The sequence below is a fragment of the Pavona decussata genome, unplaced genomic scaffold (genome assembly GCF_977016875.1).
Source record: "Pavona decussata unplaced genomic scaffold, jaPavDecu1.1 SCAFFOLD_174, whole genome shotgun sequence".
Taxonomy (NCBI): domain Eukaryota; kingdom Metazoa; phylum Cnidaria; class Anthozoa; order Scleractinia; family Agariciidae; genus Pavona; species Pavona decussata.
In genome coordinates, this window is record NW_028145585.1 from 1,141,856 (window position 1) to 1,169,533 (window position 27,678).

Sequence of the window (27,678 nt, forward strand, 5' to 3'; positions counted from 1 at the left end):
AAACAAACATGGCGGAGGACGTAAACAACTATTCTACCGCCTCTAAAGTAGAAGAACGAAAGATCGTGGTGGAATTTTGCCAGCTGCAGGAGAAGTCACGACAGCTGTTCAATGCACTGAGGTTTCTTATATTTCCTGTTACTTGATTGTTTCCTAAGAGTGCTTGTAGTCGTGCTTGTAGTGGTTGTCGGGTTGGAGGGTGTGTTTCCAAAAGGTGCTCAACAATATCCTATTTCTGGATGGGAGTTGTTTTACCTTTTTCCCTTCTTTAGAATCCCTGGGATGTGCACATGTTTCGTTGTTTTCAGTTATTTTCCATGCGTTTTTCAGTGTCCCAGATAATTTTCAAAGTCCAGGAGTCAATGGGATCAGGGATCAATTTAGCGGGTTAAGCGTGGGCATGGGTCTCTCCAAATCTTCTTAAGTTTACCATTCACTTTACGGTTCAGGAAGCCTATATTCTCGGGGTTTTGACCTGAGTCCTCTCTTTTATCTGGGACACTAGACTTTCTACTTGCTGCACATATTTGGTGGCCGCTTGTCCGAGTTTAGGACAGTCTCGGCTCGAGCCAAGACATGCAGCTAAAGTATAACTGCCTTTAATCGCCTTTTAATATATATAAATATTTTTTCTCCTAATAAATTATATGCATTTTGGTGCTTTTATTTATTTTCTATTATGCAAGGTGACGTTCTGCTTAAGTAACATGTCAGTTTTCTGGATTAGTTAGCATAGCTAGTGTACACAGTTAGCTTGCACCAAACTGGAATAAGGTTCTTGTCTATGTTATCTTATCTTGTACATCTGGGCAAGTTTTTGCAGTATCGGTCTTGGAACATGTGGTTCCAGAAAATATCCATACCCACCCCATGAGAGGTCATTGGAAATTCTGAGGGGATGGGGGGTATCAAAGCCAAAATTTTTAAGGGAAGGTATGGGGCAAATGGGGTGCGTAGGAGGGGGGGGGGGGGGGAAGGGAGACTCAAGCAAAAAAACCTTTCTAGTCTTGAGCAGACCTTGGCTGATAATTACCTTCTCTGACGGATTCACCGTCGTGGAATGTACCCTGGCCCTTCGTTAGTTTGTTTGGTCTTTTCTGTGTCAGTTCCTTTAAAATTTGTATTTGCAATCTTGAAAGTGACGATAAAACTCTTGTTTGAGTCAAATTCTTAGTGAACAAGCATGAAATCTGGAACATGTTTTAGATGCTCAAACCCTGGGGTAGGGACTCCCATTATAATAGTGACCGGTGATTGTCGTACCTTCTAGGGGTTAAAATTCGCAGTTTGGTACCCCTTAGGATGCTAAAATCTAAAATGACTTCCATCAGAGGTATGGTGGTACCTTTTAGGGTATTGGGCCAAAACTATGAGAGGAACTCCAAGTAAACGAGGTCAAGAAACCAGGATGCATTTCATTATATATGTATATCCATATAAATGGAATAGAGATTTATGAGAATGCTTTCAAAAAATTTTTACAAGTGGAAGGCCTTTAAAGAAATAGTCTTTAATACTATTAAAAATTGTCAAATTTTAATTGGTGTATTGTTTTAGAGTTGGTACCTCTTAGCGATAAAAAATTGTTCTGACCATGCCCAAAAAACAGAATTCTGGTACCTTTTAAGGGTTCTTTTCAAAATTTCTGACGATCACCCCTGTCACTTTTATATGGGCGACCCATTAGAAAGAAATAATAAAATGCCAGTGAAAAGGCTGACACTGCCTGACTCCTGGGAGCTAGGCACATGCAGGGTAATGGGGAGAAATTATGTGTACATCCCCCCTTTCTAGAAAAACCCTGGACAATCGCACTTTTTACAGATTAGACTGTACAAATTATATAGCCCCTTTCCTCAAGAGCTTTTACAAATATCGCTAGCCTAAATTTAGAACACATTTTGTGATCATATTTAGCCCTTATCGCTAGCTATTTTCATGAAATAAGTTAATGTAGACTTGCTTACCTGCTGTTGTTGTGTGGTAAGTGTTGTCTTTAATTGTCAAAAGCCCTTCCCTTGCAAAAACAGTCCTATTTTATTCCTATTTTATGGCTATTTTAATCCTATCACACCTATTTTTATACTATTTTATCCACACTTTATTATATTTTATTTCTATTTTACCTGATACGGAAAATAGACCATCTATTTTATTTGAGTTTTACTTCTATTTTAAACCTATTTTAAAGCAAGATTGAACCAGGTGGTGTATTTTATTTCTATTTTTTCATAACAAGCTGAAAAATAGCTCGTTCAACAGGCTATTTTAATCCTATTTTAATTTGAAACATCACTGTTGCTCAGTAAAATAGTAATAAATTAGACTGTTTTATTTCTATTTTTCTGCACATAGGGTTGACTATGGCCAGTTCCTTTGGAAAATATGAAAAAAATAGGCTATCATAATCCTATTTTATCCATGACAACCTTGAACAAATGGCAAAATAGATTTAAAATACTATTTTATTCCTATTTTTGGTGGTAGATTCTAGTCTATTGCAAAATATGTATAAAATAGTCTATTTTAATACTGTTTTTTTCCTATGCATGGTTAACCTATCATATTTTTTTCCTATTTTATTCAGCAATTCAAGCTTGCATGGCTCACAATGTATGTAAAAATGTAATTTTGAGGCAGCTGTTTTGTACTCACACAAAGCAGAACTTCCACTATACACTGGAATTCATAATTCACAGCTTCTTTCTTGTAAGTTTTCGGAACCATGCATAAATAAATGAGCAACTAATTAAGACACGCACTGAAATGCATTTGTGAAAACCACTATTACCTTCAATTAATCTCGAGGTCATTTAATGCCAAAAAGATCAGCAAGTTTTGAATCATAAATCGTTCAAGTACAATGCTAGCTAGCTTTTTACAACGGGCAAAAGAACGGTGGAGTCTCTGCACAGCAACAATGGCAGCCATCTTGGATTTCAGCCAGACTGGGAAGACTGGGCATGAACAAAGCTATTTTGGTCAGCAGCCATGCCACTGCAGGCTCGCAGAAAAACCGTTTCATTTCAGATTTTAGCGGGATTCAGGTTTACAGACATCTTTCCCCTGTTTTTTTGCTTCTGTTAAGCTAAAAATGATGTCTTCAAGCAGCATAATGTGGATGACTACTTTAAGAAAGAGGTATGCTTTGATTTAGTTAATAATTTTGACGAGAAACTGCATGAAAATGTGTGATTTTATAAATAAATATAGTCTGCTTGGAATGAGTAGATGTGCTTCTTGAAATTTTATGGCTCGATCCAAATTCTAGATTGTTGAGGTAGACATTCCTTATTTATTTTTAATATACTGGTCCACTGAAAAGAATAAACCATAACTGGCTTCAATAACAGTTAAGATTCGCATTACAATGACAAACTATACATTCCTCCAACCTCTGATCATGCCACATGCTTTAGATTCTATGACATTCCGTACACTGCAAAGCCAAATCTGAACTGGATTTTCCATAATATTTATAGCCTTCACAAACGTTTTTAAGGAGTACTTTGTAGCCAGATTAATATCATGTCTTGGTATAAGCTGAAGACTTGTTCATTTAATCTTGATTTTGATTCAAGTTGCATGATTAACTTCATGGAGTACATGTATAAGTATTATTTTTTACATGCTCAATAATACATTATACTTTTTTAGCACCATGAGTTAAATTCTGTATACCCTCATATTTTTAATTTACTCATCATTGTTACGGGGGAAAAGCTCACTGCAATATGTGTCAAAAATCATACTAACAGCCTTGATCAATAAGACAAACTGACTTATAAAGTGCACAATTTTCTGTTTTACTACAGATTGTGAAGGCCAATACTCGAGACTGCAGCTTCAGAGTCAAGTCAGAAAAAATCCTGATAAAAATAAGCTAAGTCATTTATGACTGCCAGACTTTTATCTGTTATTGCATTTGACTTTAGAAGAATGCATACTTTTCATGTCGCTTTTAAATCTTTCTACGTGTAAACGCTGTGTGATTTGGGTTTAGTTGCAATCTTGGACCGGCTGACCAATTGCCTTGATTTCATGCAAGAGCTTTGAATCCCGCTAGCTAAAAAAAGTCCCGCGGGTCGATTTTCTGGACAGTCAGTACAATAAAAAATATAATTTCACTGGAGATCAAATGCACATTACCAAGCTATGATTATTACTGATTCGATTTTGTAATGAATCGTGAGTTATGCTGCTACAACTCAGGAACAATTACCAAATAAAATATTTTTAACTTGCCTAATGCAGTCTTGGTCATTGCTTGATATCACAGTTAAAAATGGCAAAGGTGCAATCTTTTTTATCAATCCAATCATCTTTCTTATTAGCACTTCCCCTTAAACCTTAACACAATTCTAGACAAAGCCATGTTCTGAATGTTTCTTTCCAGAGAAGTTCATTGTGAAATTGTCCTGCTGTTACTTAAAACGTTTGTAGCTCAAGCCAGGGCTTCTGATATTATGCGATGTTGCGATTTCGCATAATTGGCCTAAAATCGCAACAAATCGCATAATTCATGAAAAATCGCAGAATTTGTACAAAATCGCACAATTTAAGAAAAAAGAGCAAAAATCTCGCTTTATGTTAAGTTTTCCGATAATTTAAGCGTTATCTCAAGGAGTTTTTTCTTTCAAAAGGCGTCAAAAATCACCTGGAAGCGTTCGTTTGTTGATTAAGCGAACAAACAGGCGTTCTGTGCTTCATTTTACATGCTGGGGACCTGGTGCTGGTTTTCAATATTAAACAAGTGATCACTGCTCAGAATAAACAATCCTTTTATGTAAATACACCAATCACAATCATTGGTATATTTTTAAGATGTCATTTGATCCCTTCATACTTGCGATGTAGGTATTGGCGTGAAAACTGCTTGATAGTCGCTTGCAATATGTAGTTATTTTGTTTTAATAATATTTATTGAAACAAACATCCTCATTATGGAGAAGTTTGTCGTTAAAACGCCGAGCGCTTCTTCGCATGAGAAAAAAAAGATCGCACCTTCCTATAAATATTTCGGCAAAAGACAGGGCAAGAAAGTACCCGAAGGAACATTTCATGTTGACGATGGTCTGTTGTTTACGCTGCGAGCAGTGTCTCCTTTGATCTTCCTAGATGTTTTGCTCTTCGTGCAACATAGTAGTTGATCATCTTCGAAAGTTTGTGGTTGACAAGCACATTGAAGCTGAGTCACACAAGCGGAACGCGGAAAAAAATGCGGGTGGGAAGCAACAAACGGTGACTTGACCAAATTAGCAATATCTGATTTTCAATAATTTGAAATGAGGCAACAAATGATTTATTTCAGCTGTTTCTTCATTTCTCCGTGCTCTAATTGCTTCTTGAACAGCAAAAAATGGATTGTGCTCCTCTTAGACCTAATAAAACAAGGTTAAATTAGCTTAAATGAAATCGCATAATTTGCCGCATAATAGAGCTTTCTTGCCGCATAATGAGACTTAAAAGTGCCGCATAATTTCCAAATTTTTTCCGCACCCTATCAGAAGCCCTGTCAAGCTGGCTGTGGTATACGGTTTGAATGGTAAATTCATATAGTGTGCAATGCATGTTATTAACCATCCAGATATACATATGTAGGTAGATGAGGACTATAATTTATTGATCATTAAATTTATGATATGTAATATTGACCAATACCACAACTAAAGCACACCTCCTTTAGAAAATCTAGGCTGAGGATTTAGATACAGTTTGAACTGTCACCTACTTTCAACCTATTTTATAGCTATTTTATTGCCCTATTTTAAACCTATTTTAAAGATATTTATGCCCTATTTTTTGGTATTTTATCCCTATTTTAAACCTATTTATATCCTATTTTCCAAGTTTTTTTCCTATTTTATCCCTGTTTTATGTCTATTTTAAACATATTTAAATCCTATTTTCCAAGTTTTTTTTCCTATTTTATCCCTGTTTTATGTCTATTTTAAGCCTATTTTATAATCAACATTTCAAATTGCATACACATTTTTCTCTATTTTATAGCTATTTTATAGCTATTTTAAAGCTATTTTAAAACTATCTTGTAGGTAGTTATGACTTGCTGGATGGTCTATTTTTTTACTATTTTTTGTTTCAAAATAATAGGTTTAAAATAGGTAAAAAATAACTTTAAAATAGTCTTGAAAATAGAGAAAAAATACCAAAAAAATAGGAAAAAAATAGCTTAAAAAATACATATAAAATAGATATAAAATAGGCACTATTTTCGTAAGGGTTATGCTGGAATCAGTCTAAAGTGCCTTGGTTGTGTAAGGGGTAACCAAGTGTTTTTATTGGTGGCTACTCTGGTCACTGAGGTTGAGTTGTAACATGTTGCTAATGTTAGTTAACAATATTATGGCCGTGCACCTAGTTAGTATTTACATGTCAGGGGTGTTCTTCATTAACCTCACTTTTTTAACAGTCTGCAAAGCAATAAAATTGGCACATGCACGCGCGAGTATCATTTGCGCACATTTAGAGTCAACACCAAAACTTCCATGATGCACGTCAAAGGAATTTGCTGAAAACAGCCCCTATTTATACCGTTAAGAATGTTTGTTTCCACTCTAACTTAAGTATATACTAAAATAAATGAAAAGTTTGTCCAGCATTAATTTAATAACTATACGTTTTAAGAATAGAACTTCAAAACAATTTTGTTTTGCATTTATACATGCAAACAAAAATATATCATTCTACCCCTGGGACTAAGAATCTCCAGGTGAGGTTTTGTACTGAAATGTAGCATTACCTGCATGCATCCGTGCATGCTGGTAGCTTCAAAGATCATGCTGCATGTGGTGCATGCCAGTAAAATGCCTTTGCATGCGCGAGATCTCATCGAGTTCTGCAATAATTACTCTGTAGACTGGTTTTTAACTCAACTCTGACTCATCTTAGCTGCTGTAGATACACTAAATTTGTTTCAATGGTATATATTTTTTGTAATTAAACAATATGCATTACAAATGAGCAATTGTTGACTTAGAAGTTTTTTTTTATGATTTTATTGGGAGAATATGTCTTCACCAGCAAGCCTGTAATTCTATTATTCTCCACAGAGATTTGCCTCAGTTTGGACACAAGCACTGGCAGACACATTTTGGAAAAACGTTTGATGTCTATACCAGAGTAAGACAGTAATAATAACAATAATAATCATCATCATCATCATCGTTAATTTGCCTTAGTTTATTGTTCTTTGGCTTAATTCGTATATTTTTTGCTTAAAATATTATCTTTGTTTCTTTACCTTCAGCTGTGGAAGTTTCAGCAGAAACACAGGTATGTTGATAAATGCTCCATGTGAAAAACCTTTTTCTTAAAGGCCAGGATATATAGTTTAACCCTTGGTTATAAGGCCCCAATAGTGAGTCAGCATCTAATTCCTACCCTCAGTAGAGCGGTTTTCAATCGAGTGTCGTAAAACCAAAACCAGAGTAATTACTCTGGTCAATCACAACAGGTGCAAACAGCGCAATGAACCAATCAGAATTCAGAGCAAATACATGTAATTGGTGCCAAGCGCGGGAAAACGCATGCAAGCGAGGCACGATTGGTTTTGGTTTTACATCTTATTGGATAAGAAAGTGGCGCCAGTTTTATCAACCAATCACAGAGCATAGTAATGCAAAACCAAAGCAAAAACGCAATTATTTTCAACGCTCAATTGGAAACCACTCTATCACTACTTAATTAATCAAACATGTAGTTGGCCATGTCAATAAAGGAAAGGATCACCAAAGAAAAAATGTCTTGATTTGTACATAAATTCTTCCCAACTATTTCCGTAAAGAACTATATAAGAAAAGTGTGGAGAATATACATGTTGATACTGGGGCTTGAATAGTCAAGAGACATGGTCAGGAGAAAACAGTTGTTAAACTTAAAACTGAAAAAAAAAATGAAATTTTAATTGGTAATTTTTTTAGCTCAGTCATGAACTAAGAGAGAGAACAAGTGTTCAGCGTGTCACAAGCCATAAGATAAATAATAAATGTGGAGTTCCAGACAAAATTCATAACCACCCCATGGACAGTCATCAGAAATTCCTAGGGGAGGGGGGTCATAGAAGCCAAACTTCCAGAAGCAAAGTATGAAGCTAAACTGGAATTTCCTGGGGAAGGGGGGTGCAAAACAAAAAAACCTTCCATGGGGGAGTATCAGGATGTTTTCTGGAGCTGCACAATCTGAGTTCAGAAGGGAGTTGAACCTGTCAACTTCTGCTCACTGGTCAGAAGCTGGTTTTGAGCGAGGTTGTTGACAAGCTTATTTCCTCTTGTGTCATGTGTTGTTAGTGTTAATGATCTTTTTTTGTTACATATTATTTGCAGGTCAATTCTGGATTCCAAATATAACTTGAAAAGATGGCAAATAGGAGAAATTGCATCCAAAATTGGACAGCTTTACTACCATTACTAGTGAGCAAATTTTTGAATTTGTTAGTAAGTTAGCATGGCATCAACACCATTACCTTCATTTGGCACAAAAATCAACCTCATAAAGCACCAGATTTTCGGTACAACTGAAGAACAGGTCACCTCCACCAACTGTCGGTCGACTGTCGGCTGAAAGATTACCGACGGATTATCGACAGGTTACCGACAGTCGGTAAGAAGAAAAAATTTGACTAAAACACTCTGAAATCTATGACCAAAGAAACAGTCGACTGACAGTTGACCGGCAGTCGGAGGAGGTGAGCTGTTCTTCACTTTTACTAGATTTTGTGATCAAAGAAGTATGACATTGAGTCCTGTAGAACCATAGTGAGAGACGAGTACATCGTCCGTTGTGCCGAGGTGTATTAGGAAATGGCATATGTCTGCAGAAAACCAGAGCTAAACTCTGAGTTGATGATTAAAGGGACAGTATCACGCTATTTTTAGTAACACATCGAGAATCGGAAAAATGCTATTTGGTTGATAGCAGCCAAGATATAATGACAAAAGTCCATTAAAAGACTATCAGAATGTAAAGAAACTATCCAAGGATATTTTCGCCGGCAGATGACCAAGATAGAGAGGGGTTCAAATTTGAAAATGTCTGGCAGACGTTTTCAAATTTCGCTGTTGTAACGCACTAAAAATCGCTGGTTGTACTATATTTTGGTTCAACCTTTCGTCTTAGAATCAGTATTAATATTTCTTTCAATTAGCGATTGAGAACTTAATTAACACAGAGTTCAAAGTTTAAATTTAGTAAATTTTGGCCGAAAATCATGATATCCCCCATCGATCTCCCATGATACTGCCCCTTTAAACAATTTTAAAAATTGTAACAAAGATATAAAGACTTTCTTTACTGACTCAAACCACTGTATAAAATTTGTTTTTGACAAGTTTCAGCTGTAGTTTTTTTTTATGGGGGCATTCGCTTCGCTCTGACGAGGGCTAACGCTGGAAACGTCAGCCCTCGAACCTCTTTATGGTGGCCAAGTTTCTTTGAATTGAATTTTGATAGACACTAATTTTCTTATTGGCTTTCTCAGTCTTAGAACAAGTGAAGCTAACTACTTGCACGAGTCGTTTGGTTTTTATTCTGCCATCCGTTCCAGGGCGTACTACAGCCAAGCTAGCAAGGAAGAGAAGTAAGCGGCTATTATGGTTTTTAAGGCTATAATAATGTGCGCGCACCGACTAATCGGGCCGATTTGGCCCAATTTAAGAAAAAAAAAACGGGGGGGGGGGGGGGGGGGGCTGTCAGAGCGGGTGAAAGTGGCTCCGATTTACACAAAACATTGGCAGTGCTACAGATTTTTGAGTTGGGCCGATTTTCACTCTGCGCTTCACCAACAGAAAAAGAAATCGGCCACAAATTGTACCAATCGGACCGATAAATTGGTACGTGGGGTTTATTCTAGAAATTGGCCAATGAGGGTCCAGTGGGCCCCCCTCTGCAATTTTAGGGGGCCCCCAGAAAGATATTTGAACTTCTTTGTACAGTCTATTCAGAAGCAACTCAAGATAGTACAGAACACGAACACAGAAACAAACGAAGAAAAGAAGGGCAATTTAATAAAAGACAGTAAGAAGCCATAAATTTCCAAGTATAGAGCGGCGGAGTTTGTGCTGCAGCTTGGTCAAAACTGCTCAGTTAATGTTTGATATAACACGAGATTGTTCTTAGAGCATTGGGAGAAAAATATGAAATGATTTTTCCGAGCAAGAGTAAACTATGATAAATTTTTAGCCATTTCTCCAGGGTACATAGGAGGAACTTGAAAAAATTTGGCCATTTTTTTTTTCAAGTTGCAATCCATTTCCATCCAAGCCATTCGCAGCAAAAGATGAATAATACTAGTTTCTGCGCAGCGGTAAGGTTATTGTTAACAAATTAAACTAAACCGTTATTTTGACGTTTACATCCATTCCTGTATGTTTTTGGCTGTTCAAAGTGACACTCAAAATATGTAACGCTGCCACTTTAGTTCTGCAATGACGTACGTTGAAACTAAGAGGAACTCAAAAAGAACCGCCAGACTGCGTTGACTCGACACCCCGGCAGATATACCATACCATAATACCATAGCATATCATATAAGATATACCATGACAATGTCCGCCAACCAGCCTCAGTATAAAAGACATAAAACCCTGCATCATTCGTCAGAAATATATTTTTCCTTTTTTTGTTTTTCTTTCAATTTTCTTTCCAGGCCCGATTTGATGGTGAAAAAGCTGCGTTACTATGCACGCTTTATAGTTGTCAGCCTTCTTCTCAATAAGGTGGATCTTGTCAAAGAACTGATCCAGGAACTCCACCACTATGTAGAAGAATATGTGAGTGTTTACGAAGCGGACGACGATGAAGAATGGAGACTGGTGATAAGTGAAGTCACAGCATTCATGGAGGTTAGAGTAATAATTAATATAGGCAAGACTCGATTTCAGAATCCCAACCCAGTTGGCATTTGACTTAAAAGCCTGTTCCCGCAGTCGTCAAACATTCGAACAAGAGTTTACGATAAAGAAGCAACTTAGCGCTACGTTTCGCCAAACACAAACAGGCCATTTCCGAGTTGCTTTGAACCTGATTGTGAAAGCAAGGCTAAGTACATTGTTTTTGTTATGAAAATTAGTTTTCATTCATATGCACACAAAACTAATTTTTATATGAAAAGCTTTGCACTCAGTCTCGCTGAACGGGTGGTACGTAGCCTACCGGGGGAGAACTTACCATCAGCTCTTTATCTAGAAACCTGTCAAACCCGTTTTCTCGTTTTTATGGTTTATTGTCATGCAGGCAGACTCTCTGGTGACAGTTATGACCCCGGATGTTGTCCCAGTTACTTTATCACACAGGATGGGCGAAAACGTGAGTAATCTGCACTGACTAAGGACGTGAACTAAATTTTCAGCTGTCATTTAGAAGTCGAACTAAGTGTAAATCCAGAACTAGTTATAAAGAACAAAACTAATCCCCAACAACAGTTATTGACATATTCTAGGTAACGTTAGCGATCGTCTTGGTGCATTGACCTTGTTTACAAGCTGACGCACGGTAGCCTGCAAAACTGGCGGGATATTGGGCGAAGGCGACAGTTGGGCTAACAAGCAGCGAAGCCGCGAGGGGAATGGTTTTCTCGCGGCTTTCTAAACTCGTTCCTAGGGCTTTTCGTTTGTAAATTTGGAGGGGCGGTTACTAGGGGAAAGCTACGCCGCTCATTAGGGACTTTAAGCAACCACGACGAAAACGCCAACGAAAACGTCACTTGAAAATATATGTTCGCTTTACTTGCACTACTTCACGATCATGCCCAAGAACCGGGCCCGTGCTCCCACAGTAGCCTGAGAGGGGCTTAAGTCTTACAAGCACAAAGAAGATGATGTTACACGCGATATTATGACTACGTTTGCCTGATTTTCAGCGGTTAATCCATTAACTTACATTTTACCATGTTATATTTTTTTTTGTTATAACACTAAGCCAGCCAAATCATGACCGGTGTACGACCAAATTTGTCATGTCACGGAAAAGGTCTGCACCCCTTACAAAAAATCAAAAATGTCACGAAAGCTTACCAAGGAGAACTTGCTCATGTGCATGCAACCAACCTCACTTTGGCCAACGTCAATCGTTCCTCGTCCCTATTTTAATTTTTCAGGAAATTCCACCTCAAAGGCCTGTCAGCGCCACGTCGTTATCTCTCCAGGAGATCATCATCGTGGGAAACTGTGAAAAGCAGGTATACACGATACGACAAATTTGTATTGCCTTCAGTGTAACGTTCTTAAAATTCTATACATAGTTTCCTTTCCTTTATTTCGTTACCTTCCTCTAAGCTAACAATCTTTCACACATGTAGTCATGTTCAATTTTTGTGTCTGTGGAAAACTAACCTAGCACAACCCTCTTTTCCAAGGTAAAGTTTAGCGAGTTGACGTTGGACATGTTCCGAATGCTACAGGCGTTGGAGAGAGAACCCGGGGAGGTTCCTTCACGAACCTTGGTCACTTCTACTGAGGTCCCTGAGAGCCCCGCCGATGACAGGGTGAGCCAAGGCTAAATTCAGTTTCATACCATTGTATACATGTAAGCGATATAAGTTAACTCGAGCTCCGATTGCAAATCTAGACTTTTCACTTGAGGCTTTGGGTCTACATCTCTATAGATTTCTAGCTTAATTTGTCAACGAAATCCACGGAATTTCGTTTTGTGCCGGAGTCAGATGGAAGTTACTATTGTCTTTGCAGTTGAAGTATACCTTCTCTTTTCCTTCAGGAAACCAACGGCGAAGTCGCTCAATCCTCAACCAAGAGACCCAATCCTCACAAATATCTTCTGTACAAACCAACCTTAACACAGTTGTACGTGTTTCTGGCCTGCGGAGTTAAGGTTAGTACTAGGCAGTGAATTTACTTCTTGAACAAAATAATTTTTGTGAAGCGCGGGCCTGTGAATGCTTGCCTAGTGGCCATAGCTTGTCAGAATGGTGTTTACTCTTCAATAATTTATGAAAGAAAACAAAGGAAATCACTACCACGAAGGGGATTTGGAAATGCGATCTTAGGTATCATAAAATTTGGTGAACTTTGCTTTAAATTCTCCAAGAATTATTTTAATAATAATTTTAAAATGGTTTGAGATTTCAAACACCTCAAAGTTGGTTAAAAAAACTCGGTTGCGCCTTGCTTTTTCAATCCACTTTTAGGTGTTGGAAATGCAATGAAATACTCTTTCGAGTGTTTGCTATATTACTTTGCATACATCAGTCAAAAAACGCTTATAAATGTGGGTTACCGTGTAGCGTAACAGTAGTTACCTGATTGGAGACTTAACTTAATCTGGAAGCCGATCACTCAACCATAGTTTCTGTCAACCTCGTTCCCAGGGTCTCTCCTCTGACCCTGAGAACGAGGTCGAGTTTCTGTTATCGAGGTGCTTGAAAGGTTGATACAAGTAAAGACGCTGATCGTGAACCATTGCAGTACTTTGTTTGCGGGAACGAACCGAAACACGAATACAAAAGAACCAAGATGGAACAAAATTATTTGGATTTGCATTATTTTGATAAAGATATAAGAAATGTTGTTGTCGGTATTTTTTAGGAACTTCCTAACAATGGAGTCATGTTGGTGTACGTGTCCAGTGATGGCTGTCCTGGGAGTTTGAGGCCTGGAGAAGAAGGTAAGCATACGAAGCATCCACCAGCCTTAACCGGAGTCAAATGTAAAAAAAAAAAAAACAAGAAAAATCTGTTTAATAAAGAATAGGTTTTTACTTCGACAGCTCAAAGCTGAGAAGTTTTTTTGTGAGTCTGCGAGTTTACTAAACAACATTTACTAAAAAAGTTTCCGGCAAGTTTTTTTAATGTGAAGTATGTCATATGTCAGAGAAGGATGAATGCCCCTATTAAAAATGAGCTTGAAGTTCCAGATGGATGGTTGCTGAACTCTGTATATAGGCGGAAATTTAATTTCGTTCGACACATGAAAAAGCATTATTCTTTGGAAAAAGGCTTGCCGAAGGACAAGTACCTGGCAAAAGATCTCGAGGCAGACAGAGAAGGAGATGGGAAGATTGCATCACCGAAAGGCTTGCTAATACTTCACGAATGAGGCTGGGAGATAAGCACAGAATCGCGTTCTGTAGAGAGCTATCGTGCATATACCGCCACGTCCTGATGACGATACGTGACCATTCATTCATGTCATGTATTAAACAGTAAATACAAACACGCAGTGCCGTTTATTCTCTTTCCACATGTTTCACATTAAACAACTTGAAACTTTTTTAGTAAACTCACAGACTCGCAAAGCATTTATCTTCTTTGAGCTCTCAAAGTGAAAACTTTCCTTATTTGTATGCTTGACCGCGGTAAATCATTAGCTTTGCACCTCGCAGTGATCTTTTCATAAACTGAAGCGGAATGTGCTTTATTGCCACCAGGTCCATACGAGATGGGAGGAGTTGCCATGTCACACAAAAAGACGGGAAATGAGGAAGGTTCGCGGCGCGCAAGAGCCAACTTAAAGGACGTCCACTGGTGTGTGACTCTTGTATTTTGTCCAATTGATTTTTAAGATCTTGGTTTTCGTTGATCAAGGATCGATTACAGAGCTGCTTTTAGTTGAGTGTCGAAATTAATTTCGCGCTTGCTTTGGTTTCGCTTTACTGTTGCAGCGCTCTGTGATTGGTTGGCAAAGTTCGCGCCATTTTCTCAACCAATGGGAAGCCAAAGCCAAACCAAAACCAACCGTGACTTGTTCGCACGCGTTTTTTCCGCGCTTGACGCTGGTTCACACGTATTTGAATCGAATTCTGGTTGGTTCACTGCTCTGGTTAAGTCTGTTGTCATTGGTCAGCCGGTAATTGCATTGGTTTTGGTTTTACGCCATTCAATCGAATTTAGCATCGCGTTTACGGCAAACGGCAAACGCCAGACTGAATTTTTCTCTTTGATGAAAAACAATGAAGCTTTTTCGGTTTAAGCTTATCTCCACCCAGTAGGCGACAGTTATCGATCAAACATGAGAAGGAGAAAAGTGAGTACGAGAAACACAAGTTTATGCATTCTAGAACAAACAGCGGCTTGACGTTTCCTGTTTGGCGTTAGCCGTAAACGCGAAGCTAAATCTCTCTATTAAGGTGCAGTTTTTCGTGGCGTGCGAGAGAGATGCTCACGCAAGGGTAGAACTTCCTTCTTCTTCCCCAGAGTCATGTAAAGCAATGAATTTAAGTGGTCAGAACTGGTTCATTGGCCAGACGTGTCAGTTCACAAATGGGATGCACCACCTTGAAGAACTGGTTAAATGCCATTCCCTGGAATTCCTTTCAATGGCGCATACCACATCAGAAACTGCCATTTTGAACGATTTGCAGGACTAGCTCTTCCAAATGACACATTCCAAATACAAACTGACAGATCTAAGCGGCCAGTTTTGTTAACGGGAGCGCCCCCAAGTAGTCAGAATCAAACGTAAGGTTAAAGACATGCCCAGGAGTCGTCATTAAAAAGTCACCAACCTGAATTGAAACGCTCAATCGAACCTTAAACAACTATTAAAACCCAGGGCCGGGTTGTTAGAAAGCCGATTAACGCTATTCCACGATTAAAAGTTAATCGGCGCTTTCATCGCGCTCGTTTAAAATGGTTTTAAAGGCTAATTTCGAGCTAAAGGTAAAGAAAAGTCTAAGTTAAAACTGAGGGCCAAAAATCTTTTCGAAGAATCTTTGTTGATTATCAATTAAACTCGAATCAAAGTTCACGTTAATTCAGGATTAGCTTAATCGGGCTTTGAACAACTGGGCCCAGGAGTTTTCTTGAACTTGTGTGTGAACTCAAAGTCCTTTACTGGCCGGTAGACAGTGTACTGGCCTCGGTGGCTTCAAAATTTCGTGCCAAACGTTAGTGGATGAACACCTGGGTAACAGGTCAGCCTTTCTCTTGCATGGTGTGAATGAACAAGATGTTTAGCTAATTAACTGCGTGCTTCAGTTTGTACCCAGAAGACCTTGTGCCCTTCAGCAGGAAGCCACTCATGATGATAGTGGATAGCTCCAACAGTTATGCCTTTAGGGTGAGCATCAACCAACAAATTCTCCATACCAATCTTCGTACTAAGTAGTAATTATAATTCGTTTACTAAGAAGCACATTTGTAGCTAACAATCTGGGCCCTTGTTATTACACGCTCATGAAGAAAGTGAGTTCAACAAACACTTTTAGATGTTTTTAAGGACGATTATAAATTCAACTCGGTTTCGAACCCTTCATTGAGTTTCTTTTTGTGTGTGCATATAGAACCAACGACGCAGATTGTCAACTACAAGCGTAAAAGTTGTATCAAATCGACCCCTGGTCAAAACTATATATTCAAGTGTTTAGCAAGTTTACCAAACGTCGTAATTTGATTACTGAATAGTTCATATTGAAATATCTCTCCTAATCTCGTACCCCGATCTCAGTCGTCGGTTCGGGAATGTCGAAATGTGAGATCTGGTAAAGTTCGATACAACGCCATTTCTGGTTGGTTACCAGAATTAAGAATGCCTCATTCTAATCTGCTCTGTGATTGGCTCATTCCTTCTGTGTTTGGTTTTCGCTCAGTTCGGGGAAGAAACAAAAACACGGAAAAGTTTTCGCTCCGATTAAGATTGTCATGCGACGTTTTAACACATACATGCCCTTTGTGTGGGGAGAGAACAGTGAGGAATTGTTTTTTCGGAGGACAACAGCGACTTTAGCCGAAAAGAGTTTGCAGTAACGTTCAAACGGCCTTGCCAAATTACACGAGTTTCCAACACGATGGATATAAGCTTGCTTACTTTTGGGGATAAAATGGAGGTAGGTCATATATTTTTTTTTTTTGGTATTTCTTGACAAAAAATGATTTTTTTTAAAATGATTATTTATTTAGTAAACGCAAATTAATTTTCCCAAAATACCTTACCTTGAGTTCCTGAACACGCGCGCCGCATTTGCTAGCATATTTTCAGTTTTTGTCTTCTGCTAAAAGACTATTTTCCTTCTATAAATTGAACTGGACTTTGAGTAAGAGACTTCATAATATAATATTAGTCCTTTCAGACCAGTGTGCTTATTCCTTCAAGATCCATACAACATCTCTCATAGGACTTTGGAGAAATTGATAGAGTGTCCACACAATATTATTATTCATCTGCTGGTGAGATCAATATCCCTCCCACCCCTCAGCTAAGAGAAATGAAAAATGTCCGACTTATGACCGCCAAAATAATAGTAATGAAACCCGTACTACAACAGAGAACACCTTGTCTGAACCGATTAGAGCTCTTTATGTAAGTGTAGTTAGTTTAATTTTATCCCCTCTCTCCCACCTACTGAGTGAAAAAAAATTTGGATCCAAAATATAAAACTAGCCTTCCTCTAAAATAAAAATGGGGACATTGGTTTACATGTCTGCACCACCTAATGTTTTGCAGGTCTATGCTTGAGATAGGCTTTAGAAAAGAAGTAGTTTTAAAAGGAGGACATGCCTCTTTGGATTTGACATCACTTATAGTTTTTAGAATCTTTTTGCCATTGTTCTTTTCTTCAAGATAGGGGAATTTCTCCATTATTTTATCGTTAGTATGGAGTCCTTGAAGTACTAAACACACTTCATTTACTACTTCCATTGTTAATCCTTAGCACATTCTCTGATACAAATACCGGTAGTTATCACTGGCCTCAGTTTCTCCTTTATTTCTTGTTAACTCTGCCTTAATTTCTTCCACCTGATTTCTAGGGAGAAGCAAGTTCCTAAAGTTCCTATCAGTGATGTGAATATCTTCAAGGGCTAAAACAGCTGGACACAGCTCAACACATAATTAAGAGCAATGACAGTCATTTCAGACAACAGATATCACAACAGCTGCATTTCTCACACAAAAGCCAAAACCAAAGTGGTTATACGCAAAAATTTTCCCCTGCACAGATTTCTGGGGTATTTACACTAATCTGTCATGATGGGTTGCATTTCTTCAATATTTGCACCAATATGATTGTTGTTAAAGTAAACTTTTGATGTAGCAGGCTTCCCATCTCTTCCACTTTCTTGGAAAAAACTTTCCATGGTTTGCGGAAGACCAAAATGAATAAATTATTATCCTTCCAACACAATGAGAATCAAACCCCATTCCCAAAGATTGTGGCAAATAATATTCATTGTCAGTCTGTAGAGAATGAGACTGAGCCAAAAGTGCATTTTGAGGAATTTGGGGAGTAAGGTAGAACTGGTGATCGCCAAGCTTTCCACCCAAAAGGCACCCCCAAATCCACACAGTACTAATGATGAGTAAATAATAGGCTGACAGGCTTAATTTTTGACATTGGTGGTGAAAAGTTCATCTGCTGTGGGCGAAAATATGTAATCAAACTGGTCAACATTACTTTGTGTTAAGATAGGAGGGCCTTTGTAGTACTCCATAAATCTTTCATATTCAAACTTTGTATGATTGTAGTTTGGTTGTTTTTCTGTTGCTGTTATTGTCATGACAACAATCTTCGTTGTAGGGAATACTGAGGAAAGTGTTCCTCGTTTGCTGTACTCTGAAGTTGTGCCCCCTGAACAAAGATGCAATTAATTAAGAAAAAACTGTAGTCATTCACTGGGATGTTGTTATTCTTTCCATTAGAATAAGACAATATAATTACCAGAAAATGGATAATGAGAAGGCTGAATAAAAAGGGATTCTCAAGTAACTAAGCCCTTTTTGACGCATGGGGTGGTGGAAGGACGAAGCATAAAAGAAGCTGCGAATAATCACCAACAATATGGCTCTGTATTTATTAGCTTTTAACCTTTAAGCCTCAGTGTCAACATACAGTTTCTCCTTACTGGTCTCTACATGTCCATTTTTCATAGTAGCATTATAGGGAGGTTGTTGAAATATCAAGAAATTTCACCACTGGTGATCTCATGACCTCTCCTTGATTGTGTATTGATAAATATTAGGAGAAATTTTGATACTGATCACTACTGGGGCTTAAATGTTCAAGGTTCACTGTTCTGATATTTTTTGTGTACTTGTGTGAAAAGTCCTTGAACATAATTTTGTGTTGCTGGTCTTAATATTAAGAAAAGTTAGGACCTGACACGGGTGCAAATATCAATACAAGAAAATTTTTTTTGCTCAAGGAATTGGCATCAACAAGGAATTTTCATCCAAGACAGACACTGTTTTCAAAGTTTCTTTTCCCCACCACTTCTCTGCAGTGGGTTTGTGTCTGACAGTTTGATTAAATGTTGTTTCCTGGCTATGGAAGGCCATGGGTAAGGAATACTTAGGAATTCATGGTTACTGAAGATCAGCTTACTGTGAAAGCTGTTGTTTTGCTGCAGAAATGGGTGACAGTTCATTAGAACACACAGACATGCACAGGAAAACAAATAGTGGAAATATTTTTTTTTATTTGTTTTCTATTTATCTGCCATTTGCTACTTTTATGAGCCCAAAAGACCTTCACACCTTCCTATTATTATTGTTATTATTTTTTTTTGCTGAAATCAAGGATCCCATCAGAGGTGAGTGTCCAAGCACCAAGATAGCTGCTTTGGACATAAAGAACCTTGTATTATTCTTAGTGTATCATCCTCTATGCATGTACAAATAATGCAATGCTCAGTACAACAATGATTATTTTAGCAGCTCATTGTGCCTTGCAAATCAAATGCAGATAATGACCTTTGTTCTTCATATCAAGAGTCAAATATTATTGGACTTGTGTATTATGTGGTTCTAATTTTCGAGTCTGTGGACTCCTATGTGTAAAATTATAACCTTTATTAACTTGTCATCAAAGAAGCAGTCGAGGGGGCATGTCCCCTAAACTTAACATAAATTTCAGGTGAAAACTTTTCAAGTGTTATGTGAACCACTGAAATGGAAAGCTCATCACTACCAAATAAAACTCTAATGGGAAACTCATTGGGACTTGCTCTGTTTGCTCACATGTTGCAAGTAACCAAACATTCTTCAGATCCCGAATCCAGATGTGGTACCTCCACTTCCCAAAAGAAATTCAAACTTCCATTTTTGAGAAAAAAAAACCCCTTTAAAACAGCAAGGGTGTACTCAGTATTTTAATGTTGGACATAATTGGGCGCCTACCATTTACACGGACAGGTCTTTCTGGTTTGCTGGTATATAACCAAGACAGTAGCATGGTGTTAGGGCTAGGATGGTTCATGGTTCATTTATTTCACACTATTTACACAACATTAACATAGAAAGAAAAGTATTACAACAAATGATTACAAGATAAAAATAAATACAGTACAAATTATAAAATGTGTGTGGTGGTCAAAGTAGCAAAGGCTTTCTAGCTGACCACCACCTACTTTTAAGTAAACAAAGAAATGACACTGAGCTTTATTGAGATTTTAGAAAATGTAGGAAATGTTTGTAGAGCCTAGGATGTACAAGAGAGAATTACATTTGTGTAAATTAAGGTATGCTCGAGATACACTGAACCAAGCAAGAAATCTAAACAGGACAAGCTTAATAAAAGAAGAACAAAACAATAAATAAATAAAAACAAAAAAAAAGCAAATAAACAACATACAAACAAACAAACAACAACAACAACAAACAAAAAGAAAGGAAAAGGACAACACATCATCAGCAGCAACAGCAGCGACAACAAAGATCAAAATATAAGCAGACAATTATTATTATTATTATTATTATTATTTTTTTCTCTATTATTATTATTAGATAGTTACATACTATTATATTTGATCATTAAACAGAACATATATTATTTGATTGACAAGAGATCAGGTGGGCCTTATAAAGTTTCTTAAACCTGTTAAAAGTTTTTGTTTTTTTCAATGCCATGGGGACAGTTTCTCATATGACAGAAGCAGAGTACTTAAAAGTAAATTTGCCTATGTTAGTTCTAACTTGTGGTCGGTGGAAATTAAGCTTGGCAGAATTTCTGGTGTTATAGGAGTGGACAGTTGTTGTAGGTAGGAGGAGGCCCTGTTTAGCTGGTTCATATAAAATTATATTATTACAGTGACCTTGAGTTGTGTCCTTTGGCCTGTAAAAGAAACCTGCCGCATTTACACAATCCATTTGGTTTGGAAATTTAAACCATTAACTTATGGAAGAAGGCGAATTTGTGTGACCAAATCAGCTGAAAGACTACAAAGAGAAGAAATAATTTTTACGTATCACTGGTAGACCACAATTTCTGAAACTTTGCAAATGAAAATATGACATGAACCATTTGACTTTCCAATGCGAAATTTAACACCAAGATGCCAATCAGTAACTCTATTGTGCCTCATCTACAACAACGACCACAAAATTTTTCTGATAAAGCTTCGACAACAAAAACTCTCTGCACTGTCTGTTGCTACCTTTACCTTGGGGTGCACAAAAATTATGTGACATTTCCCTGCCTGTAAATTACAGTATCATCAATACAGTTACCATCTAAGGCGAAAACTGGTACAGCTTACTCGGGTTGATTTAAGTCTTTTTAATTGATCGTCGATAAGCACGTTGATCTTGAGTGGAGAAAGCGCAATGACGATGGATTAGTCTTGGAACAGTTTTCATTACAAAGATGGTCTAGATGGTCACAAAGGGTAGGAACTAATCTTAGTAAAAAAGTGATTTACCGCGCTTGTTGATTGCAATCTCTCCTGTTGCCTTTTTCGTTTTGGTTTAAGTTTCAAGTTTTGTTGTCCTCTCGACCGAAGAACGTTCCGAAGAGCACCCTCGAAAGCGAAAACCTCACCAGGAATGATCACAGTTACGAGTAGCACGGTGGACTAAGGATGATGGGCAGGCCCGTATTCCGGGCCTCAAATCGAACTTTACCAGATCTCCCCTCCGCCTGACCGTGGGAGATCTGGGTACGAGATTATATCTCTCCTACCCCCCCCCCCCCCCCTCTATCCCGTCCCCCAATCCTCTAAACTCCGGGCCTTCTTCTTATCGACATCTCTGGATCCACCACTGACATTGAACGGGTGATAAGCACGGGAAACGATCTAGCCAGATAAACACGACATTTCAGCTCTAATTGTCGCGAACAAATTGCCGTGGAGCTTATATAGCAAAGGTACAGCCAAATTAAAACGTGTAATTATGTCCGAATGCTAAAGGTGTAAAACGCTGTAAACTAATTGGTAGAAAAACCGTTTCCCTTACACTGTTTACACTGGTTTGTACATATTGCGTGCGTGTTTGATAGTTTTCTTTTATTATTTTCTTACAGCATTTTCCAAGCTTGTTTGGGCAGCCGCTGATCTGTTTGATGTCACCCATTATGGTTCCCACAACAATGCAAGGTAAATGAAGATCCTAAATCAGTGATACTGACTTGTGCGATAATTTCAGATCTGAATGTGAATATATGAAACATATATTTTGAACAGCGGGTGAAAGATGAAATAGAAGAAAGATCCTCGCAGTTAGTAGGCACACTTAATTGAACGGGGTCCAAACCCATGACCTCTGCGATGCCGGTGCAGTCCTCAACCAATTGAGCTATCAAGCCAACTGGGAGCTGGTCATATTGTAAGTTCGTAATATACCCGTGGAGGATGAATAAATGAATATGAATATGTGAAACATATATTTTGAACTGCGGATGAAAGATCAAATAGAAGAAAGATCCTCGCAGTTAGCACGCAACTTAATGCAGTTGCGAAAAGAAAGCCTGAAAAAAATTGAGGCTAGAACGGGATTCGATACCATGACCTCTGCGATGCCGGTGCAGTGCGCTACCAACTGAGCTATCAAGCCAACTGGGAGCTGCATGGTCATATTGTGAGTTCCGTTAATGTACCCGTGGAGGATGAATAAATGAATAAAACACATATTTTGAACTGCGGATGAAAGATCAAAAAGAAGAAAGATCCTTGCAGTTAGTACGCAACGTAATGCAGTTGGGAAAAGAAAGCCTGAAAAAAATTGAGGCTAGAACGGGATTCGATACCGTGACCTCTGCGATGCCGGTGCAGTGCTCTACCAACTGAGCTATCAATCCAACTGGGATCTGGTCGTATTGTGAGTTCGTAATATACCCGTGAAGGATGAATAAATGAATATGAATATATGAAACAGCCCGACACACTAACAACTAGAGCTTCCTCCATGTCTCATTCTTATGCCATACGAATCGTTTAGTTCACTGTTGTTCTTGCAGAGCAAAGTCGGAAGGGAAGCCTCTTCAGCCTGTTCCTCTTCAGTCCGCTGGTGGCTTTCTGTTACGTTTGCAACATCGCCGACCTCCGCAGCGACTTGTGGGATAGCTGTCAGCGACAAGTTCGACGCATAATGAACGATAGCCTCCGAGTATTTTACGACTGGTCCCGATCCGTTGGTAAGTTTGATCGACCGAGATACAGTAGGCTAAGGGCTTCGGGAGTCAGTGGAGGCGAGGCTAAGTTGATGCATGTTGAGGAGCATAATGCCACAAAAATTGTTGATAGAAAACTTTTCATGAGGAGGTGAGCTGCAAATCCTTCATAACCTTATAATTCGTTCTTCCAATCTACATAACTAGAATGTCAGCGATAGTTTACTTGTGAGAAAAAAATGCGAAAGCGATGATAATGAATTACATGGAAAGTGGAAAATGGTTATGATCGAGAAGATTGGACGGATTCTGAACGACGAGCTAGAATTACTAATTAAACCTTCTTTTTGTTCTTCTAGATCTTGTCTTCTTTCAGCTTCTTGATGACGAGTTCCTACGAGTGATGATTCTTCGTTTTGTTTTCTGTTTTTACACGATGCATCTTCATCGAGCATTCAAGGTATGTTCCTATCAGGGCACGGCCTAACAGTATGGTGGCTATCTGATATTGACAAAGCCTGTGCGATTCAGATGTAGAACAAAAAAATTCCTGTTATTTTCGGTGTTCGCAGGTGGCCGAGGAGTTTCTCGAGCCATCTGAACAACGAGTGTGTGAGAATTAATTTCCGAACATTTTGAATATAATATTTTGTATGAAGAAAAGACCAAGAGTTATGTATGCAACTAAAGCGGTTGCCAACCATTCATAGCTGGAGTCATGTTATAAGTAGGTAAATTATGGTCATCGGGGTGAGTGTAGTCCAGAGAAGGACTGTTTGAGTTGACATTGACCGCCTGACGTTTTCACAACCTGTCGTGAGAACAAGTCATCATAAGAGTCAAGTAAATTATGGATCGTGAGCAAAAGGTGAATGTCTCTGGTTATTGACGTAGCCCCGGTTGTTCAAAGAGCGGATAACTTTATCCCCCTCCTCCTCCTCCTCCTCCTCCTCCTCCTCCTCCTCCTCCTCCTCCTCCTCCTCCTCCTCCTTCTTCTTCTTCTTCTTCTTCTTCTTCTTCTTCTTCTTCTTCTTCTTCTTCTTCTTCTTCTTCTTCTTCTTCTTCTTCTTCTTCTTCTTCTTCTTCTTCTTCTTCTTCTTCTTCTTCTTCTTCTTCTTCTTCTTCTTCTTCTTCTTCCTCTTCTTCCTCTTCTTCCAAGAAACCCCACCTCCTTCAAAATTAAAGATTCTTGTGAGGGGTCGTTAAAAGTTAAAAATTTATCCAGTGGATAAATCGCTATTCAGCGGATAAAGTGCACTACAACTAATTACATTTTATCCGCTGGATAAAGTTATCCACTCTTTGAACAACCGTGGCCTGATTAGTCAACGAAGTCGTGATGTTATTGGTCATTTGTTAGTTCAGCCGTGATGTTATTGGCTGTGAAGACTACAACAAATGATCGGTGCGTTGCAGAAAGAAAGCCTGAAAGAAAAATGATGATTTCATACATACTACATTCATTTGGAATGTACACCCCTCTCACGCAAACATTCTTCTGGTAGTATTCCCCTGACTCGGTATTAGCGACTGCTGTGCCGCTGTTAGTTTAGTGTTTCAAACGTTTCAAGGTTCTTTTATTGTTAAATTGCCCAATTTATTTATTTTATCTTATTTTTTACATTTTTAACTGGCTTCTTATATTTTGCTTTTTATATACATTGTATATTGTATAATGGAATTCCAGGGAGAAATTCGTGAGAGGTTCATCTTAGCCTGCGTGGCAGACCCTAGAAAGGAGAAGGGAAGAGAGGAATCAGGCACGCGCGCGAAGCGAGGGGAGAGCCATGCACTTCGCGCGCGGGTTTTATACACCCTATTCCAATCCCCTTTGTTGCACCTGCGACGCAGTTTAGCTCCATCTTAGCGTTCCGTATTGCAAAACTCAGAGCGCTCAGGGAATAAATCAGAATACTCCTTTTTCATCGGGGAAAGAATTCAATTATGTAACAATTTTTTAAATAAATGTACCTCCTCATTTTCTAAGGGTTCGGACTACTATCCCAAGAGCTTCCCCAAGCTGCCTGCGGAAATTCTACTCAATGGAGGAATTGAAAAGCAAGTCCTTGAGCTAGCTTCCATGTTAGACGTGCGAAGCCTGTTTTATGAGATCGGAGAAGGGCCCCCGACGGACTGAACAGCCACTGCGCATGGGCAAACGTACCGCTGGCGTGTGAGGTCGGTGATCCACAATGTAGGCCCCAAAGGACACTGCCTCGATTTGAATTCTTCGTTACTGGATTCTGTCTGGTGTATGTATTAAATAAGTTTGCGGAAAGACGGTTTTCGTAAGATCTGGGCTTCCCCCTCTTCGTATAAACAACTGAGAAACGAAAATGGATGCTCAAAATCGAACAGCCCAAAGAAAACGCTAGATAAAGGTTAAGCGTTTATTTGGCTTCTAAAAAGGCCGTACACGTGGGAGCCAGTAATAACTGCGTCGGTAGGTTTAGTACACGCTCAGTAAAACCGTTGAATTTTGTCCTTATTTATCCCTCTTACCACTCTGCCTATAATCCTGCCTTTGGACATTTACACAAACGTTTCTCGTAAGTTTCGCACTCTCTGCCTCAAGCAACGTAAATTTTAAGCGTTGTTTCTGTCATTTTTTCAATCCGTTCATTCGCTATCAATATCGCCCGGCCAGCGAAGGGCTAACAACACCAATTAACTTATTCTGGGTGTTAAAATCAGACCATATTTAATATAAATATGTGTTTTTGCGTGTACTTCAGTTTGCAAAGTGCCCCAATGAATTTTGGCTACGATTAATCTTTCGATCTATTCTAAGATCATATTCAGTCCACACCAAGCGGTTTAGAAGACCCTTTAGCCGCCATGGTCTCTCGTGCATTAGTTCTTTCATACGCAGTTCAACTATATAAATTTCATAAATACCACTTCCATCACTTCACTTCTATGGGTATATCAGTTACGAACTCACAATATGACCAGCTCCCAGTTGGCTTGATTGCTCAGCTGGTAGAGCACTACACCGGTATTGCAGAGGTCATGGGTTCAAATCCCGTTCAAGCCTGATTCTTTTAGGCTTTCTTTTGGCAACTTCTTAAGTCGCGTACATAACTGCGATACTCTCTCATTTGTTAATTGGTTTTTGCCTGTACGAGAAACTTCAAGCTTTATACGACGTGGTTGAGGGTTTGTTTGACATCGGTGCAACACAAAAACATCGCGGGCGTGTTTCGCGTAAAGAAAAATACGTCCTCAGGCGACGAGAGACTTGTCTTGACGAGGTTTCAGGTGTAAATACAGTTGATGGTGGTTATTTTTCCACGGAAAATGGCGAAGTTGCTCTCAGTATATCCATCATTATGAGCTTTAGTGAATGGTAGTAGTAAGTTCACATTTAAATGAGGACATCCCATGAATTTGGTTGACTGAAATTTATTTTTGTATATGTCAAAGTTGGGTCCGTGAATAAAATTTCAGTTTTGGTGAATTTTGTGTTCGCTGGGCGCGCTAAGAGAGGCGTTGCCACCCCGCAAATTTAAAAGCCCCTTCCACGTGTAAGCACTCTTGTTTCAGTTCTATACGTGTTCATGTACCGCCGGCACAAATATGCTTAAAAAACTGCTTCGTCCTCATTCGCTCTCCAGTCTCTCTCGAAACTGTAGCGGGTGCGCGGGGAAAGACAGAAAAGGGAGAATTCGTTGCCATGCTCCGCTCCCTTATAAAGAAGGGAGGAGACTGTGGAGGCAGCTTAAAAAACGCAACGGTTTTGAAAGTGGTCTCCAGAGTGGACTTTGTTGAAAACGCTTCGGTGTGGACAGCCCGAAAACAGATGTTTTTGAAAAGGTCGGTCAAACTGAAAACGCAAACTTTTCTTTACGGGTCTTCCGCGCCCTCGAATAAGTTTCGCGGCAAAGGCACCTTATTTAAAACGGTAACCAAATCACGGGAATCCTTTGAAAACGTAAACTTCTGTAAACATGTTAGTGCGGAGGTGGCCTTATGCCACTCATTTGCGACAATATTCAAAACGCAACTTCATATGAGCGCGTTATACGCGCGCTGTACCATGCCGTCAGTTGCATCAGCGACCTAAACCGAACTTCAGAAGAGCGAACGAGATTGACGTTCGCAGACCTGCTGGTGTGATTCTTAAAACTCCCTAAAAAGTTTTGCCGGGGCACGAAAAAATTTTACTTGCACAATTTTGATCACTAGAAAAATCGATTTTTTTATATACTCAAAAGAAAAACTTTGAAATATCCTTTTACAAGATTAAGAAACCCGTTCAGCTAGTTTGGACCCAAAACTGCCACCAATCTACAGAGAAGGGATCTGAAAAACATTTTTTGGGCCTGAAACCTTTACGGGTGTATTGAGAAACGGACACCTGACTCTTATCAGAAGTTAGGAAGGATG

General features: G+C 38.8%; 1 protein-coding gene across 1 annotated transcript; it reads left to right on the plus strand.

Moving 5' to 3' along the window:
• Positions 1 to 26,749, plus strand: LOC146463887 (protein SCAI-like). Its single transcript, XM_085083930.1, has 17 exons — positions 1 to 121; positions 7,071 to 7,140; positions 7,268 to 7,293; positions 8,343 to 8,429; positions 9,497 to 9,595; positions 10,664 to 10,859; positions 11,251 to 11,322; positions 12,113 to 12,193; positions 12,371 to 12,499; positions 12,730 to 12,843; positions 13,557 to 13,635; positions 14,398 to 14,494; positions 15,947 to 16,028; positions 22,204 to 22,276; positions 23,137 to 23,313; positions 23,649 to 23,749; positions 25,277 to 26,749. The coding sequence occupies exons 1-17, from the start codon at positions 9 to 11 to the stop codon at positions 25,424 to 25,426; spliced, it is 1,746 nt and encodes a 581-aa protein (XP_084940056.1). The 5' UTR covers positions 1 to 8; the 3' UTR covers positions 25,427 to 26,749.
• The last annotated feature ends 929 nt before the right edge of the window (positions 26,750 to 27,678 follow it).

Coding starts and splice junctions, on each gene's coding strand:
- LOC146463887 (XM_085083930.1), top strand. CDS start 9: ATGGCGGAGGACGTAAACAACTATTCTACCGCCTCTAAAGTAGAAGAA. Junction 12,500..12,729: donor AGAGCCCCGCCGATGACAGG/GTGAGCCAAGGC, acceptor CTTTTCCTTCAG/GAAACCAACGGCGAAGTCGC. Junction 16,029..22,203: donor CCAACAGTTATGCCTTTAGG/GTGAGCATCAAC, acceptor ATTTTCTTACAG/CATTTTCCAAGCTTGTTTGG.